This window comes from Jaculus jaculus, chromosome 7 (genome assembly GCF_020740685.1).
Source record: "Jaculus jaculus isolate mJacJac1 chromosome 7, mJacJac1.mat.Y.cur, whole genome shotgun sequence".
NCBI classification, from domain to species: Eukaryota; Metazoa; Chordata; class Mammalia; order Rodentia; family Dipodidae; genus Jaculus; species Jaculus jaculus.
Window position 1 is genome coordinate 80,302,233 of NC_059108.1, and position 20,896 is coordinate 80,323,128.

The following is a 20,896-nucleotide window of genomic DNA, read 5'->3' on the forward strand; positions in this document are numbered from 1 at the left end:
ACTTGTGCAAGTCCTCTAACACTTCATGATCTTTAAATATAGAGTAAACTAGTGGTTATTATTGGCAGGATTGCCAGGGGAGGAATAAAGAAAAATAAGCAGTTATGCCTTTTTCATAGTAAGTAAGTAATTTTTTTTTTCGTTTTTGTTTTTTCAAGATAGGGTCTCATTCTAACCCAGGCTGGCCTGGAAAGCACTATGAATTCTCAGGATGGCCTTAAACTCATAGTAATCCTCCTACCTCTGCCTCCCAAGTGCTGGGATTAAAGTCATGCGCCACCATGCCCAGCTAAATAAATAAATCTATTTCCCTAGTGAAAAAAGCTAAAGTAACTATGTAAACAAGTATAGGTAGAAAAGAGTAGAGATTCCAGACATGAACTCTTGAGGCATGTCTACCCTCAGAAGTCAGGTTGAATAAGAACCAGCTTTCGTGTAAGAACAGCCAGCGAGAAATGAAGAGCTAGATCTGTGTTGTTTGTGAAAGCCAGGAGTGAGGAGACAAGGATAAACTGGTGACTAAAATCACCATTGCACATGTTAATGTCAAGATCATTATTGATGTGGGTAAAAGCAGAGGGACAAACTGGGCATGACACACCTGTAATCCCAGCACTTTGGAGGTAGAGGCAGGAGAATCAGGAGTTCAAGGTCATCCCTCAGCTACTGAGGCAATTCAAAGCCAGTATGAAACACATGAAATCCTGTTTCAAAACACCAAAAGTTAAGTTCATGGATGAAACAGACTGAAGTGGAATTAAGAAAGATTGCAAAGAAAAGCATTTTATTACCTTAATTTTTTTCTGTATAGGAGAGCTGGAAAAGGGAGTAGTTGGCAGAAGGAGAATGTGAGAACCAAGTAAGATTTTTTTGTTTGTTTGTTTGTTTTTGTTTTTCATGGTAGGGTTTCACTCTGGCCCGGGCTGACCTGGAATTCACTATAGAGTCTCAGGGTGGCCTCAAACTCATGGCAATCCTCCTACCTCTGCCTCCCGAGGGCTGGGATTAAAGGCGTGTGCCACCATGCCCAACTAAGATTGTTTTTTAATATTTTATTTATTTATTTATTTGAGAGAGAGAGCAAGAGGTAAAGAAGAAGAGAATGGACACGTCAGGGCCTCCAGCCACTGCAATCGAACTCCAGACTCATGCACGCCCACCCACTCCCAATCTGGCTTCACGTATCCAGGATCCTTTGGCTTTGCAGGCAAATGCCTTAACCACTAAGCCATCTCTCAAGCCCCAAATAAGATTTTTTTTTTAATGAGAAAAATTATGGGGTCTAGAGAATGGTTAATGATGCAGTAAATAAAAGTGTCCTGCAGATGGCAATAATGAGTAATATAGAACAGGGTTTCTCAACCTTGGCATTATTGTGTTAACACTTTGGACCTGATCATTTGTGGGAGGGGCTTTCTCTCACATTTTGAGATGTTTACCATCATCCCTGGCCTCAACTCTCTATATACCTGTGTCATCACTCCCTCAGTCTTGGACAGCCTAAATGTCTTCACACATTGCCAAATATGGCTTGGGGAGAAGTGGCAGGAAGGGATAATATTGCCTCTGACTGAGAACCACATATAGACTACAGACTGGTGACTTTTCTTTTTTTTTCAAATTCATTTTATTTTGTTTTATTTTCACAATTTTTCAGACTGGTGACTTTTCAAGGCTGGAGTTGTTTTAAGAAAAAGGGAAATATGTAATGTAAGATGTCAGGAGATAGCAAAGAAGGCACTTCCACCTTCAGCAGTATGAGTTGTGTGAGAAGTAAAAAGAAAATTATCTTAAATTCAAAGGGGCAGCCATTTGTAGTTCAACTAGAGCAAAAAACCACAGACACTTAGAGGGATGTTCAAAATGAGAGACTTTTTTGGCTCCTAGATGGCAGAGGTTGTAACTCAAGATGTCAAGTTCTAGATAAGAACCAGAAGTGAGATCTAAGAGAAAGAGCCATATACAGTTGGCACAATGTGAAAGCCCTGTTTAGACTTGAAGTATATTTTATTAGTGGGGTCCTGATTTTGGGGTGAGAGCCCAGGAGTCAGGTCTTAGTAAAAGCATGCAGTTCAAGGGCCACCTGTTCATCCCTGTCATAATAGTATGGAGCCTGTACCATATCTAAGGTATCTTGGGGTCCTTTCTAATTCCTGAATGTGATTCATTCCTGGGATCTTTGTACACTCTTGGATACAGGAAATTAAAATAATGTTGTGAGTGTGAGAGATAAAACAGGTTCAAGTACTTTCAGCACCAAGAAGTACTGCTGTCAGGAGACTGGGACACCTCCTGACAGCCGGATGTGGCAGAGATATATAACTATGGCAGAGATCCCCCCAAGCCCACAAAGCTAATACTGGTTTTTCATAGGATTCTGCTATTCTAGATTAAAGTAAGGACCGTAACTTTTTTTATACCACCTGCTATAGAAATTTTTTTATTTCCTACTCTTTGAAAATGAGATTTATTACTAATAAAAGATAAAATAGGGCTGGAGAAATGGCTTCGCTATTAAGGAGTTTGCCTTAATGAAAGTTTCATGGCCTCTGATTTCATGAGCACTGTCTGCACAGTGAGGGAGAGTTGTCCTAAGGCCACTAACATCATAGCAGAGTCCACTCAGTACAAGTGTGGGGGTTACATTGCCTCTCTAGAGATGCCAGGGGAAGGACAGAGATCTCACAGTGTTGACCTCATCATGGCAGAGTCTGCAACATGTAGCAAGTATCCCAGGTAGTAGGTGCAGGGGTACTTTGGTGTGAGACCTCATGTGTTGCATCTTTGTTGTGTGTGATATAGGAAGACACAGAGGTCCACGGTCTCTTACCTCATGAGGAAAGTCCACATGGTACAGTGGTGAGAAACAGGGAGGGCTTGGAGTTACACATCCGTTGCCCTCACAGGTGGAGCCTGTGTGGGGGTGCAGGCGCAGAGGTCACAATGTGTCTGACCTCATGTGAGGAGTCCACATGATATGACAGAGTGGAACAGGGCAGTGGGTGAGCTCACAGGACCTCTCTGTTTTCATCTTTGTTTTCCTTGCATTGTATTTGACAAGCTATTTATGTGATCTGTCAAAAGAAATCTTACATGATTCATGTGAAACAAATCATTTGGATTTAAATTTTAAGATGAATTAAAATCCACATACCCTCATTCTGAATGTTGTTTCTTTAACCACTCACCACAGCAGTGTTATAAAGATATATAGTTTTAGCCAGGATCCTATCTTATTCAGTATATATGTATGTATTCTGAAGGATGGATGGATGCTATAAGTACTATGAATCTTAAAGCAGGAGATTAATTGTTGAGTATAATTGATTTCTCATTAAAAAAGAGAATTGACATGCTTTTAATCCCAGCACTTTGGAGACAGGGGTAGGAGGATTGCCGTGAGTTTGAGGCCACCCTGAGACTACATAGTGAATTCCAAGTCAGCCTGGACCAGAGTGAGACCCTACCTCGAAAAACCAAAAAAAAAAAAAGAGAGAGAGAGAGAGAGAGAATTGAGAGGCTGGGGAAATAACTCAGTGGCTCAAGGTGCTCGCTTGCAAAGCCTACAACCCAGGTTCAATTCCCTAATATTCATAAAGCCAGGTGCACAAAGTGGCACATGCATCTGGCATTTGCTTGCACTGGCAAGAGGCCTTGGCACACCCATAATGTCTGTCTTGTCTCTGTCCCTCCCTCTTTTTTGCTCTCTCTCTTTCCTTTCATCTCCTTACATCTCTCATTTACTCTTTCCCTCCTCCCTCCTCTTGTAAATAAATGAATAAATAATACTTACAAAAAAACAAAGATTTGAGTTTCTAAGAAATAATCTAAATTGTCTAGTTAGAAGCATAATCTCTGCTAGTGAGATTGTTGCCCTAAAATTGGTTCTAAAGTAAGGGGCATTAGCAATAAATTTAGACTAGCTTTTTTTTTAGGAACTTAAGAGTTCAGAGTTTCCCCATATGGAAATCAATCAAAGAACCATTTAAAGTTCTTCAGATAATGCTTTAATTTTACAAAAATCAGATTGAAAATATTACAGGTATTATCAGTACATTGAAACCCAAATGTGTTATCCTAAAAGAGCATCTCTTGCAATTACCTTGGGAAAAAAATGATAAATTCCTTTTTGAAAATTTATTACCATATAAAGTATTTGGTTTCATTATTGTATCAATCACTTTCTTGTAGTTTATGAAAGGAAAGGTTTTGTTTTAGCTTATACTTTTGAGGGGACATTTCTTCATGGCAAGAAAAGCATGGCAGGCCTAATCAGGAAGCCTATGTCATATCTTCATATCAGTAGGGAGGAAGTAGAAAAAGGGAGATGAGTGTGGCAGGCAGGCATGGGTGAGCTACAACACCCCATCGTCTCCCCACCCCCCCAGTGATATACTTCCTCTAGCAAGACTCCCCCTCCCAAAGGCTCTACAACATTCCCTGCAGCACCACCAAATAAGGAGTTAGTATTCAAATACTTGAGTCTGTGGGGACATTTTATATTCAAACCACCATAATTAGGTTGTATTTTAATCTAATTTTGTTATTTGTTTTCCTTCTTTCCCCCTCTCTCCTTCTTGCCCTCCCCACCATACCTTCATTTCCACTCAGTTTTTACTTACCTCATAAATCTCAAGTCTGAAGGGAATAGTTGTGATGTTCTGGAGAGATACTTGCCCTACTCTAGAGAAAATGCACCTTTTCATCACACTTTTTTATCATTTCTCTTCTCATTTGATATTATTTTCAATCTCCAAACTATTTAACTGTCAAGTGAAGGTCTTCTCTACAAAGTCACTCTCCTTTTTGGAGATTCAAATTCTTGAGTTTATATCAAGGAGAGAAAAATAGAGACTTCAAATGTATTTCTAGAGTATATGATATGTTGTACTGTACCTCCTTCTTGTTGCTGGTGTAATAGTACAAGGTAAAGGATCTCTTAGTGTGATACTATGCTATGTCTCTCTCGTTAATATGATAGTACAAAGTGAAGGATCTCTTAGGGTGATACTATACTGTGTCTCCTTATTGTTGTTAATATGATAGTACAAGGTCACTATAATGTGAAACTTTATTATTGACAATATATTAATGACTCTTGAGTGCATCTGTTGAGTAAGCTGTCATTCAGAGGATACTGTGATGGTATTTGCAGTCTAAAAAGTTATAAATAAATTCTTGCCAAAATAAAACTTTTGGTTTTGTTTTTTTCGAGGTAGAATTTCACTCTAGTCCAGGCTGACCTGGAATTTACCATGTAGTCTCATTGTGATCCTCTACCTCTGCCTCCCAGAGTGCTGGGATTAAAGGCATGCACCTCTTCACCCAGCTTAAAGATATGGATGTCTTTAAGAGACAGAGAGAGAGAGAAAGAGAGTGGCAGTGGGTATGCCAGGGCCTCTAGCCACTGCAAACGAACTCCAGACACATGCACCACCATGTGCATCTGGTTTACATGGGACCTGGAGAATCAAACCTGAATCCTTAGGCTTCACAGGCATGCGTGCAACTTAACCGCTAAACCATCTCTCTAGCCCTAAAAATTATTTTTATTTGCTTTTACCTTTGTCATATATGAATGTAGATCTTAGCACTACATGAATAGATGTCATCTCTTTTATCCAAAAGTAATGTTGACATTAGCTGTCATTGGTTCTACCCATTTAACTTCTGAACAGAAAACAAGATTACTGAAGACTTCTCAGTGTTTTTAGCATTTTCTGATGGGACTTATTTACATCTGGTAATTTGAGGCACGATTGTCCAGTCTTTCAAGTCTATAGGTGGAAACAGATTAAACTCTACTATGTTAAAACCGACTATGTTTTCTTCTATTTGTGCAGAAACTTTCAGTTGCTTTTATGTAATTGAGTACAGCATAGAATGTTCCAATTTCCCAATTTTCAGGATTGAAAACTACTTTTTCTTAGTTGGCCCTGCTACTGCATAAACAATGGAAATGTGCCTGCTATTATGCTATTTCTCAGAACCGTTGGCATCTTTTTACCTTGTGTTTTAAGTATTTCATCAATACTTCAGAGATAATAAGCTCTCCTATTTTTAAAGCAGCAATTTTGCTAACAAGTTACTTTGATTTGGATGAGCTATGTCATCATATGATTTTTGTGCAAAGTGAAGATCAGATTTGGGGAAACGGAGAGGAATTTTCAAACATCCTGATATTCTTTAGTTATGATACTATGAGGAGTCTATAAGACAGTAGTAAAGATTAAAATGTAGCATGTTTTATATTAGTTATTACTGTCTGTTTATACCTCCTACTGCTTCCTGTTACCAAGAATCAGGGTTCTCTCATGAGTTCTTTATCACTTGATAAAAGAATTTTAAAACGAACTCAGAAGAAAGTGTGAAGATGATTTTATTTGACCTTGAGAGAAAAACAAGAGTATAGACAAGCTGTAAATTTTGGAAGCTGCTGGGAGGTGAGATGGAGAAGAGAAAAAGAAAATCATGCCTCTTGAGTTAGGGTCAGCAGTGAAGGTCTGCAAGTTGCTGTACTGGGGGGGGGGGGGGTCTTCAGAGAAATAGTGAGAATGACCAGAGTATCAGGAAAAACATGTTAAGATTGTGACCTGGATCCAAAGCCAACCTGAAACTACATAGTGAATTCCAGGTCAGCCTGGGCTAGAGAGTGAGAACTTACCTAAAAAAAAAAAAAAAAGGTGGGGGGGCAAAAGTTTTGCATTCTTTGAGTCAGAACTTAGGAAAGCGGGCAAGCCTTAGCAGTGAGCTGCAAGCTTCTGCTTTAGGGGAGCTTTTTGGGGAGTGCATTACCTCATTCATGGGATCATTATTCCTCTCATCTCCTTAGCATATCTTCAAGTGAATCAGCTTTCCTGAGGGGTGGTCTGGCCAAGTGAGTGACAGGCCCAGTTGGGTTAACTCTTTAGGGAGAGGACATTGGTGTATCTTTGTAAATCTTATATTTTGGCAGCTTAGAATGTTATGTTTCCACCAAGGGTCAGAGGTAGAACTCAGATTCTTTTAGGCCTCAACAAAGCCCTGCTGCCTTCACCCTACTTCTCCTTACATGATATTTTCCTCTTAAGAAGGCAGATGTGATGCTTACCTTCTTAAAATTGGTGTAGCCAGAAAATGGGAGGTAAAGTCCAGCTGATTATGAGGGAAGGGCCTCTGAGCATGCATAATACCTGTCTAGCTACCTAACATTCCCATGTTCTTTTTTATAATATTTCATTTTTATTTATTTACTTGTTTGTTTGTTTATTTATTTAACAAAGAAAGAGGGAGAGAGAGAGAGAGAGAGGCAGGATGGGTGCACCAAGGCTTCCAGAAACATGCGCCCCCTTGTGCATCTGGCTAATGTGGGTCTCATGATAGAATTATCAGAATGCTTATAAGCAGTGCCTCTAAAGTCAGACTGCTTGTGATTCAGTCTTGTTTCTGCAGTGTATTTCCATAGAATCTTGGGTTATACATTATCTCTCTATGCTTCAGTTTTTCATCACTGAAATAGAAGGTATTTTGTTGTTGGTGGTGGGGTTTTTTTTGTTTGTTTTTGTTTTTGTTTTTCAAGGTAGGGTCTCACTCTAGCCTAGGCTGACCTGGAATTCACTACAAAGTCTCAGGGTGGCCTTGATCTCACAACGATCCTCCTACCTCTGTCTCCCAAGTGCTGGGATTAAAGGCATGCGCCACCACACCCCGCTGAAATAGAAATTTTATTATAACTTATAAGGGTTGTTTTAGGGATTAAATAACTTAATATAAGTGCTAAGAATAGTATACTCCAAAAGGATAGAAAAGATCTGTGATTGTTTTTGAGTAAGGATGAAAGAAAAAGCCTCAGATGAGTAAAAGTGGTCCTGAGCAAAAGGTAATGACTCTGATCTGATTTTTTCTTACAATTTATGTGAAAGTGAATGCTATTTTCATGTTTTAAATATAATCCACCACTCAAGTCCCACATCAGAATGTGAAGGCTCTTCAATAGGAGTTTAGAAGTTAATGGAAACAACCAAGTATAAAAAAGCCTAGTCAAGAGCTGGGGAGATGGCTCAGGGGTTAAGTGCTTGCCTGTGAAGCCTAAGGACCCCAGTTTCAGGCTCAATTCCCCAGGACCCACGTTAGCCAGATGTACATATCTGGAGTTTGTTTGCACTGACTGGAGGCCCTGGCGCACCCATTCTCTCTCTCTATCTGCCTCTTTCTCTGCCTGTCACTCTCAAATAAATAAATAAAAAATGTTTAAAAAGCCTAGTTAAACAGATAGATACAATCAAATACTGACTATTTTGTGGCTGTGACACAGGTGAGGTAGATGGAAGCAAGTACTGAAGTGCATTGTTAAATAACAAAAGAAGGTACAAAATGTGTATATAAAATAGGGACTGAATAGATGGCTTAGTGGTTAAGGCCTTTGCCTGCAAAGCCTAAGGTCCCAGGTTCAGTTTTCCAAGTCCTACATGTGTGTGGAGTTCGTTTGCGGTGGCTAGAGACCCTGGCATGCCTATTCTCTCCACCACCCCCGTCTCTAATAGATAAATAAGTAATAAAATAAATCCCTTGGGCTGGATAGATATCGTAGAGGTTAAGGCACTTGTCTGCAAAGCCACAGGACCCAGGTTCGATTCCCCGGTACCCACGTAAAGCCAGATGCACAAGGTGGTATATGTGTCTGGAGTTTGCATACAGTGAAGACCCTGGCTTACCCATATTCTCTCTGCCTCCCAAAAGAATTTGTATATGCAAGTATAAGAAACTTCATTAATAGAGCTGAGCATGGTGGCGTATGTCTTTAAACCCAGTACTTGGGAGGCAGAGGTAGTAGGAGGATTGCTCTGGGTTGAAGGCCAGAGTCCACATAGTGAATTCCAGATCAGCCTGGGCAAGACCCTACCTCAGAAAATCAAAAAAGAAAGAAAGGAGGAAGGGAGGGAGGAAGGAAGGAAATGTATTAATACTTTTGGAAGGATACACAAGAACCTTGATTTTTTTCCCCTATATTTGAGTATTAATCATATATATCTATATATCTACTTCCATTAAAATTCATAAACAATGATAAGTGTTTTATATATAACAAGGTTATAAGGGTATATTTTAAATTTAATATTTATTTATTCATTTGAGAGAGAATATGCATGAGAAGGCTTATTGCCACTGCAGATGAACTCCACATGTATGTGCCACTTTGTGTGTTGGATTTTACTTGGGTATGGAGGAATTGAACTTAGGCCAGCAACCTTTACAACCCACCTTTTAAATTTTACATCTGTATTTTGTCTGTGAAAGTATTAGAAAGTATAGTAAATAATCTGAGTTAATTATGTTTCTTATTGTCAGAGTTGTTATGGCTCTTAATGTCAGAAATCAGTTGTATAATAGGTTTACTTTTTCCTAGGATTTCCACTTAAACAGAGTAAATCTGGAAGAATCTGCAGGAGGAGAAAACTCTCCAGCTGGTGCTAGACCAAAGAGAAAAAACAAGAAGTCTTACGATTTAACTCCAGTTGATAAATTTTGGCAGAAACATAAAGGCAGGTATGTAAGAGAAATATCAGTATTAAAGATTCATCTGCCAGGTGTGGTGGCACACGCCTTTAATCCCAGCACTGAGGAGGCAGAGGTAGGAGGATCACAGTGAGTTCGAGGCCAGCCTGAGACTACTACATTGCAGGTCAGCCTGGACCACAGTGAGAACCTACCTCAAAAACCAAAAACAAAACAACAACAACAAAAAAGATACATCAGTTGAAGAGGAATTGTCTTCAGCTAGCAAATGCAAACGATTATGGTAGCTGTGGTTAGCCAGTCCGTAGATAGGTGTCTTCACGGCTCAGTTTCTTCCTGATTCCTGTGATTCCTATGGTTTATGTCACTTATGCTGTAGTGCCCTTGTCTTCATCAGCTTACACCATATGATTTTACAGATTCTATAGATAATTCTAAATTTTTAGCTGGCTCTACTGACCTCTATAATGAACTGTCTGTCCTTCATTTAAAGTGTTTCTATGATAGCAAAACTAGGTCTTTTCCTTTCTGTTCCATGTTTACCCTCATACAGATCCCATGCTATGTCTCAAAGGCCAGAGTTTATTCAAAGTGCATAAGAAATAATGGGAAAAGCCGGGCGTGGTAGTGCACGCTTTTAATCCCAGCACTCGGGAAGCAGAGATAGGAGGATTGCCATGAGTTCGAGGCCACCCTGAGACTGCAGAGTGATTTCCAGGTCAGCCTGGGCTAGAATAAGGCCCTACCTCAAAAAAGAAAAAAAGAAAAGAAAAGAAATAATAGAAAAAAGACTTAAGAGTAAATTGTCACATTATGTGTTGTAGGCCACCATCCCATATGCTGGTTTATGGTACTTGATGGACTCCAAACAACTTACTTTGTAATCATCATAGCTAAAGAAATCATTCCAAATAAACAGAGATAAAAATAATTTCTTAGGGCTGGAGAGAAGCAGTTAAGCACTTGCCTGTGAAGCCTAAGGACCCCGGTTTGAGGCTTGATTCCCCAGGACCCACATTAGCCAGATGCACAAGGGGGCGCACGCGTCTGGAGTTATTTGCAGTGGCTGGAGGCCCTGGCACGCCCATTCTCTCTCTCTCTATCTGCCTCTTTCTTTCTCTATCACTCTCAAATAAATAAATAAAAAGTAACAAAAAATTAAAATAATAATAATTTCTTAGGGCTGGAGAGATGTCTCAGTCATTAATTAGAGTGCTTGCTGGATAAGCATGAGGACCCAAATTCAAATCTCCAGCATCCACATAAAAAGCCAACCATGGTATCATGTACCTGTAATCCCAGCTGGGGAGACAAAGACAGAGGGATCCCTCCAGCTTGCTGACCAGCCAGTCTAACAGTGTCAGTGAGTTCTAGGTTCAGTAAGAAACCCTATCTCCAAAAAGAAAGATGAAGAGCAACTAAGAAAGCACTACCACGCCCGGCTTTTTTTAGTTTTGTGTTTTGTTTTTTTTTTTAGTTTTGCTGTCATAGAAACACTTTAAATGAAGGACAGACAGTTCTTTATAGAAGTCAGTGGAGCCAGCTAAAAATTTAGAGTTATCTATAGAATCTGATATGTGCTGGGCGTGGTGGCCCATGCCTTTAATCCCATCACTCAGGAGGCAGAGGTAAGAGGATCGCTGTGAGTTCAAGACCACCCTGAGACTCCATAATGAATTCCAGGTCAGCCTGGGATAGAGTGAGACCCTACCTCGAATAACCAAAAAAAAAAAAAGAAAGAAAGAAACATCTGACATTGACCTCTGGTCTCCACAAGTGTACACCATAAACAAGTACAAGAAAGAAAAGATTTTTTTCCCCCCAAGAAATAACAATGCTTTTCATCAGCAATTAGGGCAACAAATTGTTATCAGTATTTCAAATTCATATCTCTAAAACTATAGATCTATCTGTATCCCTGATATACTTGTTGTTTTGTGCTTGTTTTACATTTATTTTTAAGAAGTATAGACATTTCAAAATGCTGGAAATTTTTGTATGTTTTAATCTTTCTTTTAATGCTTACAGCTTTTTAAAATTGGAAACCATGTTGCTATAACACAGATTTTACTTTCTTTGCAAAGAAAAAAGTTATAATTTTTATTTTACTTTATTTATTGATTTTGAGAGAGAAAGAGAGATAGAGAGACAGAATGGGTGTGCCAGGTCCTCTAGCCATTGGAAAAAAATGCCAGATGCATGTGTCACCTTGTGTATCTGCCTTACATAGGTATTAGGGAATCAAACCTGAATCCTTAGACTTCGTAGGCAACACCTTAATCACTAAGCCACCTCTCCAGCTCTATAATTTATTTTTAATACTATTCTTTAGTTTGGAATTCCATAGTCTACATTTCCTCTGTAATCATTAGAAAATCATTATTAAGAGAGAGTATAGATGAAGTCTGCCATACCTGTGGTCCCACAGTGGTTCTTAGCACAAAGGATATTAGGAGTATTAAGTTACAACATATTTTTTATAATTACTCACACATGATGTTTTTGAATGCTGTTACTATAGTTGAATGGGCACTTTGATACATGTTTCTTTGGAAGTAATATTTAATGTTTTGATATATGAAGACTTTTCTTTTGATTTTCAATCTTATATAATTGAAGGGAAAATGGGACCTCATTAATGAAAAAAAATAGAAGTAAACTTTAAATTTATTCAGATTTATATCTAGTATACTCATTTTAAAACTGTCTGCCTTTTATTAAGTATTTGCTGCCCATGGCATACATGAAATATATTCAAAACTAAATAAATGCATTTAAAATAATAAGTCTTGTATATATTTCAGAATTTACACAAAAGACAATATTTTAATAGCATATTCCTAATTCCTCTTATGCAATACTGTTTCAGTCCATTCCCAGAAGTTGCAGAATCAGTTCAACAAGAACTAGAATCTTACAGAGCCCAAGAAGATGAGGTGAAACGACTTAAAAGCATCATGGTAAGATTCTGTTTATGCTCTAGGAATCATAGAGAATACATCTAGGGGGATAAAGAAAGAAGTTTACTTTGTTTTCCTCATAAAAGTTCAACAAGGTTGCTTCCTGCTTTAATAACAACAAAATTGTTTTCAGGTTATTTAAGTTTTGGTTTGTTGTTTGAAACAGAGTCTCATTCTGTAGCTCAGTCTGGCCTCGAACTCGTGTCAGTTGAGTGCTGGGATTACAAATATGTACACCACATCTACCTTAGGTGTTCTTTTAAAAAAAAGAAACCTAGGGCTGGAGAGATGATTTACCCACAAAGCCACTTATCTGCCACGTGATGGTACAGGTGTCTGGAGTTCGTTTGCAGTGGCTGAAGACCCTTGTGTACCCATTCATTTACCACCATCCCCTGGCTCTTTATCTCTTTCTTTCTCTCTCTCTCTCTCAAATAAACACAATTAAAGAAAGAAAAAACCTATGTTGAGAAGAAAAAATTTTTTTCATTGAATGTTATTTTCCAACTATCATGAATTACTTTATTCAGAAGAAAAATATATAAAATGCACATGGAAACTGTCTGGAATACACTTTAGTTTTAATAGTCATCAATCATATTGAGTAAGTTGTGATTCAAAAAAAATATATGTAATATGACTTTATTTTAGAGACATATATTCCAGTTCTGCTTGTTCTCCCATATTTTGGTTCAATTTCAATTTTCAGCTATACCATTTATTAACTGTGTCACCTATGGCAAATATCTGGACTTTTTTTTTTCCCAAAGTAGAGTCTCACTCTAGCCCAGGCTGACCTTATATTCACTCTGAAGTCCCAGGCTGGCCTCAAACTCGCAACATTCCTCCTACCTCTGCCTCCCAAGTGCTGGGAATAAAGGTGTGCTCCACCACACCTGTAATATCTGATCTTTTAATTTGAAATTCCAGCCAATCTTTTATTTATGTACTGTGCTATTTATGAAAAACTTTTCTATAACTATCAAAGAGGCATATCCTTGGACCGGGATATAGCTCAGCCAGTAAAGCATGAGAACCTGTTTGATCCCCAGAGCTCACATAAAGAAAAAGCCGCTGTAAGTGGCACATAGTTGTAATTCTAGCACTGGGAAGATGGAGGCAGGCCAATGAGGGACAAAAAGAGATGCAGCTTACTTCAGAGTAACACCACAGGTTGTTTTCCATCCTCCATATGCACCTATATGCAGCCACACCTATACACATATGTGCACCTGTCCACATACATTCACATGCACATGCTTGCACCTCAAAGGAGATGAATGGTTATGTGAGGTGACCAAACTTCTTGTTTATCAATAATCTTTGTAATGTGTTGACTTATAAAGTTCTTAGTGCCATTTCTCCCTCCTTCCCAGGGACTGGAAGGAGAGGATGAAGGAGCCATCAGTATGCTTTCTGACAACACTGCCAAACTAACATCTGCTGTTAGGTAAGAATTCAGTGTGTCCTCTGTGATGTCTCCTGATGATGAGATTTATGTTGAAGGTTAAAAAGTGATTACTGTTTGTAATAATGGGAAATAATAGGTAATAGCAAATATACCTTGGAGCTTAAACTGAATTGTGCTTTTGACATGCACAAGCTCACTTAATTCCCCTTAGATACAGCAAATCATATGCTTCTGTCAATAGTTAGATATTTCTGTTTCTTGTTTTGTTTTTTTCGATGTAGGGTCTCACTCTAGCCCAGGCTGACCTGGAATTCACTTATGTAGTCTCAGGGTGGCCTCAAACTCATGGCAATCTTCCTACCTCTGCCCACCAAGTGCTGGGTTTAAAGGTATGCACCACCACACCCAGCTTAGTTAGACATTTCTGATGTGAATATTTTTACTTGGAAAATAATATTAATGATAAAGTAGGGTAAGTTATTATTAATTTTGATAGTGCTGCAGTTTTCTCAATTGAAGGTTGATAGGCTTTTCAATACTGTGATTGTCATCGAGAGAGAGGGAGTTTCATGTTTTAGAAATGTTGGTAAAATCATGTTTCTGTTAATCTGATTTTATTCTTAACCCCTAAAATTTTCAAGCAGAAATTGACACAATAGAAATAATAGGTAGGAACCAAATTAGTTTTAAATAGGAAGCATCCCTACTATATTAAAATAATGTAAACTGCATGCATTCAAGCCTGAAGGTACAATTTAGTTAGTGTACAGATTAACTTGTTTCTTTGTCAAAGTTTCACTGTTGGATGTTTCTTCAGAGGAAACACAGACGTTAACATCTGCTTCACTGTCTTGGAAAATCCTATGGTTTACATTCATTTTTTTTTTTGATTCTTACAGTTCTTTGCCAGAACTCCTTGAAAAGAAGAGACTTATTGATCTCCATACAAATGTTGCCACTGCTGTTTTAGAACACATAAAGGTAAATTTCAGTTTCCTTCTCACCTTGTGACTTACATTTGTACAGGGTTTCTGCTTGTATGCTGCTCTCATTTTCATTATCTCATTGAGTTTTCTCTGTAGCATTATGAAGTATGACTGTAGAAAACATCAAGACGATGTTTATTTTCTGCAAATGAGGGAATTTAAGAATCCAGGAAGACAGGTGATTTGCCCAAGAAAACCAATGAAGTTGGGATGTGTGACATTTCTGCTATATTGTAATATCTCAGTATATAGTCACTATACAGTTTACTTTGTTAATAAACAGGCTTACATTGAACATAATGTACATTTAGAAGTCTTCTTAGTTGTTTTATTTGTTTACTTTCATGGTTTGAAATTGCACAGCTCAGGTTGACCTCAAGTTCATGATCTTCCTCCTCAGCTGGATGTGTACCCTTTTCTGTCATCTCATGTCACTTTACTCGACCTTCTTGTCTTCTTCCACCAAAGTTCAATGTAGTTTTAGACTTCTAGCAGCATATTAAAAAAAAAAATAGGTGAACTTTATTTTAATATATATTATAATATAATTTAGTATTATATTTAGTATTATAATATAATTTAGTATTTCAACATGTAGTTTGTTTAAAACATTGAATAATTTACTTTTTTATATATAAAGTCTAACAAGTTCAATATATGTTTTATAGTCATCTCACATCACAACCCAGCATTAAGCCTCCTTTTTAAGTTTTGGAGTGTGTGCATGTACGTGCATATGCATGCACATGCGTGCAGCAGCCAGAGGAGACTTTCAGGTGCTCTTCTCTATCAATAGGACTAAGCCTCACACTTCTAATCCTCCTGCCTCTCTTTCCCAGTTCTGGGATTACAGCTGTATACCAGCATGCTCGGAAATCCTTTTTAATATGGTACTAGTAAAATATGCATTAAATCGGTTAGGAAGGTGGCTCAATGGATAAAGGTGCCTGCTTGCAAAGCCTTTCGACACAGGTTTAATTCCTCAGTGTCCATGTAAAGCCAGATGAACAAAGTGGCACATGTATGTAAAGTTCATTTTGTAGTCCTAAGAGGCCCTGGAATGCCCACAGTCATTTTCTCTCACACACAAATAAAGTATATTTTTCTAAAAATAAAGGACTGGAGAGATGGCTCAGCAGTAATGGCATTTGCCTGCTAAGTCTTAGGACCCAGGATCAACTCCCCAGAACCTACATAAGCCAGATGCACATGGTGGTCTGGAGTTTGTTTGTGGAGGCTAATGGCCCATTCTTTCTCTCTCTCTCTCTCTCTCTCTCTCTCTCTCTCTCTCTGTCTCACATACACACACACACACACACACACACACACACACATAAATAAGTAAAAATATATATATATTCCTGAATAACACCACTTAGTTTAGGTGACTTCGTTCTCAACTTTTTGGTTCTACGTGAGTCTGTTAGCATTAAGGTTCCTTAATGTCTCTCATTAGACATAATTTAAAAGCAAATATATGGGGGCTTCTCAATATTGTTACTCATAATTCTTTATTATCTTATTCAGGTTTACACATATCACCCTACTAATTCCTTCAGTATTTTATTATCAAAACCTGTTAGTTGAGTTCCAGTGGCAGATTGACTATACTCTAAGATGAGTTTATTACTAACTCTACTTTCCATTTGATATGATACATCTGAAAGTGCTTTAAAGGATGAGAATAACTATACAGTTACTGCTTATCAAAAGATATGGAAAATACCTTGTTGTTGTTTTTTTGTTTGTTTGTTTGGGTTTTTTTTAGTGATTTAAAAAGCTATAAAGGGGACTGCCTAAGTGGTTAAATGGTTACTTTCAAAGCCTGCTGGCCTAGGTTCAATTCCCCAGTACCCACGTAAAGTCAAATGCACAAAGTGACATATACATCTAGAGTTTGTTTGAAGTAGAATGAGGCCCTGGCATACCCATGTACTCTCTCTTTCCCCCATCCAGATAAATAAATAAATTGTTTTTAAAAAGTCAAAACCATAAAAAGAGTAAACATATAGCTGATGGAAATGGACATTGTATAATATGGAATTTAAGCCTGCATAATTTCTATTAAGCTAACAACCTTATTTTTTAATATTGTATTTTTATTTATTAATTTGAGAGAGATACAGAAATAAGCAGGTAGAGAGAGAGAATGGGCGCATTCTCTTGCAGGGCCTCCAGCCACTGCAAATGCACTCCAGATGCATGCGCCCCTTTGTGCATCTGGTTTACATGGGTCCTAGAGAGTTGAACCTGGGTGCTTTGGCTTTGCAGGCAAGCACCTTAACTGCTAAGCCATCTCTCTAGCACAACAACCTAATTTTTGTCTTTGTCCTGCTTTTTTTGTTCATTTGTTTTGTTTTGTTTTTTGTTTTTAGCTTTTAAGGTAGGGTCTCCCTCTAGTCCAGACTGACCTGGAACTCACTATGTAGTCTCAGGATGGCCTTGAACTTATGGCGCTTCTCCTACCTCTGCCTCTTGAGCACTGGGATTAAAGGCGTGAGCCACCACATCCTGCATCTTGATAAGGACAAATGATATTTTTCATGTATGTGTAAAAATAAAAAAACATACTTGTGCAATTTATAAGTGATTCTGTATCTCCTTCTTTCATACTGCTGTTAAATAGCTTAAGCTCTTCCAGAGTGTTTGCCTTGAGGTCACTGTCTCCAGAAGAGAGATTATATAAAACCAGGACATCATCTGGCTAAGTGTGGTTGTGCACACTTGCAATTCTAGCACTCAGCACTCAAGAGGAAAGATCACAAGCCTGGGCTACGTAGCCAGACCTTGTCTCAAAAAAAAAAAAAAAAAAAAAACGGGCTGGAGAGATGGCTTCATGGTTAAGGTGCATACCTGCAAAGCCAAAGGACTCAGGTTTGATTACCGAGGACCCACATTGACCAAATGCACAAGGTGGCGCATGCATCTAGAGTTCGTTTAAAGCGACTGGAAGCCCTGGGGCACACATTATAAAAAAACACCTCATTTCCAAAGAGGCTGCCAAGGTCTGTACTCTTAACATGTCTTTACCCTCACTGGCAATGCTATCTTTTAATGGAACCTGTTGCTCATGAGAATTGATTCTTTTTTCTTTGGTTTAAAGTTTTTATCCTCCTCAGGGAAAGCTGTTTTCAAACTAAAGGAAAAACCCTCTTAGTTAATCTTTACTTGGTCACCATATTTAATGAACTGAAAACTCTTTATTTCCTGTGTAAAGACACAGTAGCTGCTGGTGACTCTGTTGACTTGCTCACAACAAATTTGTTTCCTTGTCAGGTTCTTTTCTCACAACTTCCTTGTTCACCAAGGACTGACTTAGATTTTATTCCAATTGTTTATGCCTCCCATAGGAATATGAAAACAGGTTGTCTAAAACACTAAATTGCACATCTTAGATTAAAAGAGGACTTAAATATTGTCTTAACCATGTGTGGAAAATTTTAACTATAAACAACTGGAAAGTACTCAAACAGTTTCAGTGAACCTGAGTATGTGAAGAAAAAGTCTTCAACATATACTGATTGACAGTTACATATTTTAGGTCTGAAAAAGCAGTGCTTAGGTCAGGATGGGGAGATGGCTCAGTTTTAAAGGTACTTGCTTGCATAGGCCTGCGTTATATTCCCCACTACCCAAATAAAGCTAGATGCACAAAGTGCCACATGTATCTGGACTTAATTTAAAGTGGCAAGAGGCCCTGGTATACCCATACTCTCTCCCTATATCAAATAAATAAATAGCATTGCTTAAAATTTATATATATCATACAAATCTTAATTTTTATTATTCTTTACATTAGTTGCCTTTAACCAATCACTCCTCCTAATCACATGAAGCTCTTTTTTTTTAATTTATTTTTTATCGGCAACTTCCATAATTGTAGACAATAACCCATGGCAATTCCCTCCCTCCCCCAATGTTCCCCTTTGAAACTCCACTCTCCATCATACGCCTTCCCCCTCTCAATCAGTCTCTCTGTTATTTTTATATCATCATTTTTTCTTCCTCTTATGATGGCCTTGTGTAGGAAGTGTCAGGCACTGTGAGGACATGGATATCCAGGCCATTTTGTGTCTGGAGGACCACGTTGTAAGGAGTCCTACACTTTCTTTGTTTCTTGCATTCTTTCCACCACCTCTTCTGCAATGCACACTAAGCCTTCGAAGGTGTGATAGAGATATTTCAGTGCTGACCACTCCTCTCTATCACTTCTTCTCAGCACCATGGTGCCTTCTGAGTCATCCCAAGGTCACTGCCATCTGAAAAGAGAAGGTTCTCTAACCAAAAGTGAGAGTAACATTAATATGTAGGTATGAACATTAAGAGAAGTGCTTACCTGGCAGTTTGGTGAGCATAATGTATATATTTAGCCAGGCACCAGCAGACATTACACCCCTAAAGCTCATTACGACCCCTGTTGTAGGTTTACAATATCAGGAATGTGTTCCCTCCCATGGAGTGGGCCTCCAGTTCAATTAGAGAGCACCTAGCTTCCCCCATAACAGACCTGCCACTACACCTGTTGGCTCATTTAGCCTGACTGGCCAAATTTAGGCTTGCAGTGTCCATTGTTGAGTGTCTCCACTGGTGATTTCTCTCTCTCCCATTGAGCTGCATGCAGCAGAGCTTTGTCCAGCTTTCTGTCAGCTGGTCTACATGGAGGAGGTTTTCAGCTCAGCTCCAGCAGGAGTTCTCAGTGACCTTGTAGCCCGAGTATGTGAAGTCTTCAGCAATAGGGTCTTACCATCTATTCCTGATGGAAAACCATGGACCTCAGCAATGGCCTGTGATGTTTTGGGGGCATCGAGGACTTCCCTGGCCAACAACTCACTGGAAGGTATCCCAGTCCTGGCACTGAACATTTTCTAGTAGCAATCTATGGCTCCTGAGTGTTCCATTCCAAAAAAATAGGTTTCCATATGACTTTTTCATACCCTCTTAGATTTTGATTAGCCCTCCCTCCACCTTTCCTTTACTCAATCTCTTCCCCTGACCTCACTTAGGCCTTTCAACCCCATTAATCTGTTCTTCTACTTACATATATACAATACCATTCTGTTAAGTCTTCCCTCCCTCCCTTTCTATTCTCTTTTTATCCCCTTTCTAGCTTACTGGCCTCTGCTGCTGAGTTTTATTCCTACTCACATAGAAGTACAAACATTTGTAGCTAGGATCCACATATGAGAGAGAACATGTGATGTTTGCCTTTCTGGGTCTGGGTTACCTTACTAAGTATAATCCTTTCCAGATCCATCCTGCAAATTTGATTATTTCATTTTTCTTTATTGCTGAGTAGACTCCATTGTATAAATGTACCACATCTTCATTATCCACTTAAGACCTTGCCAAGACCAATATGATGAAGGGTTTCTCCTAGTTTTTACTCTAGTAGTTTCAGAGTTTCATGTCTGATATTAAGGTCGCTCATCCATATGGACTTGATTCTTGTGCATGGAGAGAGAGATGGATCTATTTTCATCCTTCTACAGATACATATCCAGTTTTCCCAGCACTGTTTGCTGAAGAAGCTATCTTTTTTCCAGTGAGTACTTTTGGTATTTTTGTTGAAGATTAGGTGGCTGTAGCTACCCGGCCTTAGATCTAGGTCCTCTGTTCTGTTCCATTGATCTACATGTCTGTTTATGTGCCAGTACCATGTTGATTTTGTTACTGTGGCTCTATAATACAGGTTAAAATCATGTGTGGTTATACCACTAGCCTCCTTTTTGTTGCTTAAAATTGTTGTAGACATTTGAGGTTTCTTAGGCTTCCAAATGAATTTCAGGATTATTTTTCCTATTGCCATGAAGAATGCCATTGGAATTTTGATGGGGATTGCATTAAATGTTTAGCTTTTGGTAAGGTTGCCATTTTCACAATATTGATACTTCCCATCCAAAACAAGGTATGTCTTTCTATTTCATAGTATCTTCTGCAATTTCTATCTGGAGTGTTTCAAAGTTTTCACTGAAGTGATCCTAACTTCCTTGGTTAGGTTGATTACAAGGTACTTTTTTTTTTTTTTTTTTAGATGCAGCTGTGAA

General features: G+C 38.5%; 1 protein-coding gene across 3 annotated transcripts in view; it reads left to right on the forward strand.

Annotated features, from left to right (window-relative positions):
- The window catches only part of Scfd1 (sec1 family domain containing 1), a 116,730-nt gene that overhangs the window by 36,141 nt on the left and 59,693 nt on the right, over positions 1 to 20,896 (forward strand). For all 3 annotated transcript variants that reach the window (XM_004661853.3, XM_045154612.1, XM_045154613.1), the window contains 4 exons: positions 9,386 to 9,525; positions 12,365 to 12,455; positions 13,832 to 13,905; positions 14,766 to 14,847. In XM_004661853.3, the coding sequence (XP_004661910.2) occupies positions 9,386 to 9,525; positions 12,365 to 12,455; positions 13,832 to 13,905; positions 14,766 to 14,847 (387 nt within the window). The remainder of the gene's footprint in view (positions 1 to 9,385; positions 9,526 to 12,364; positions 12,456 to 13,831; positions 13,906 to 14,765; positions 14,848 to 20,896) is intronic.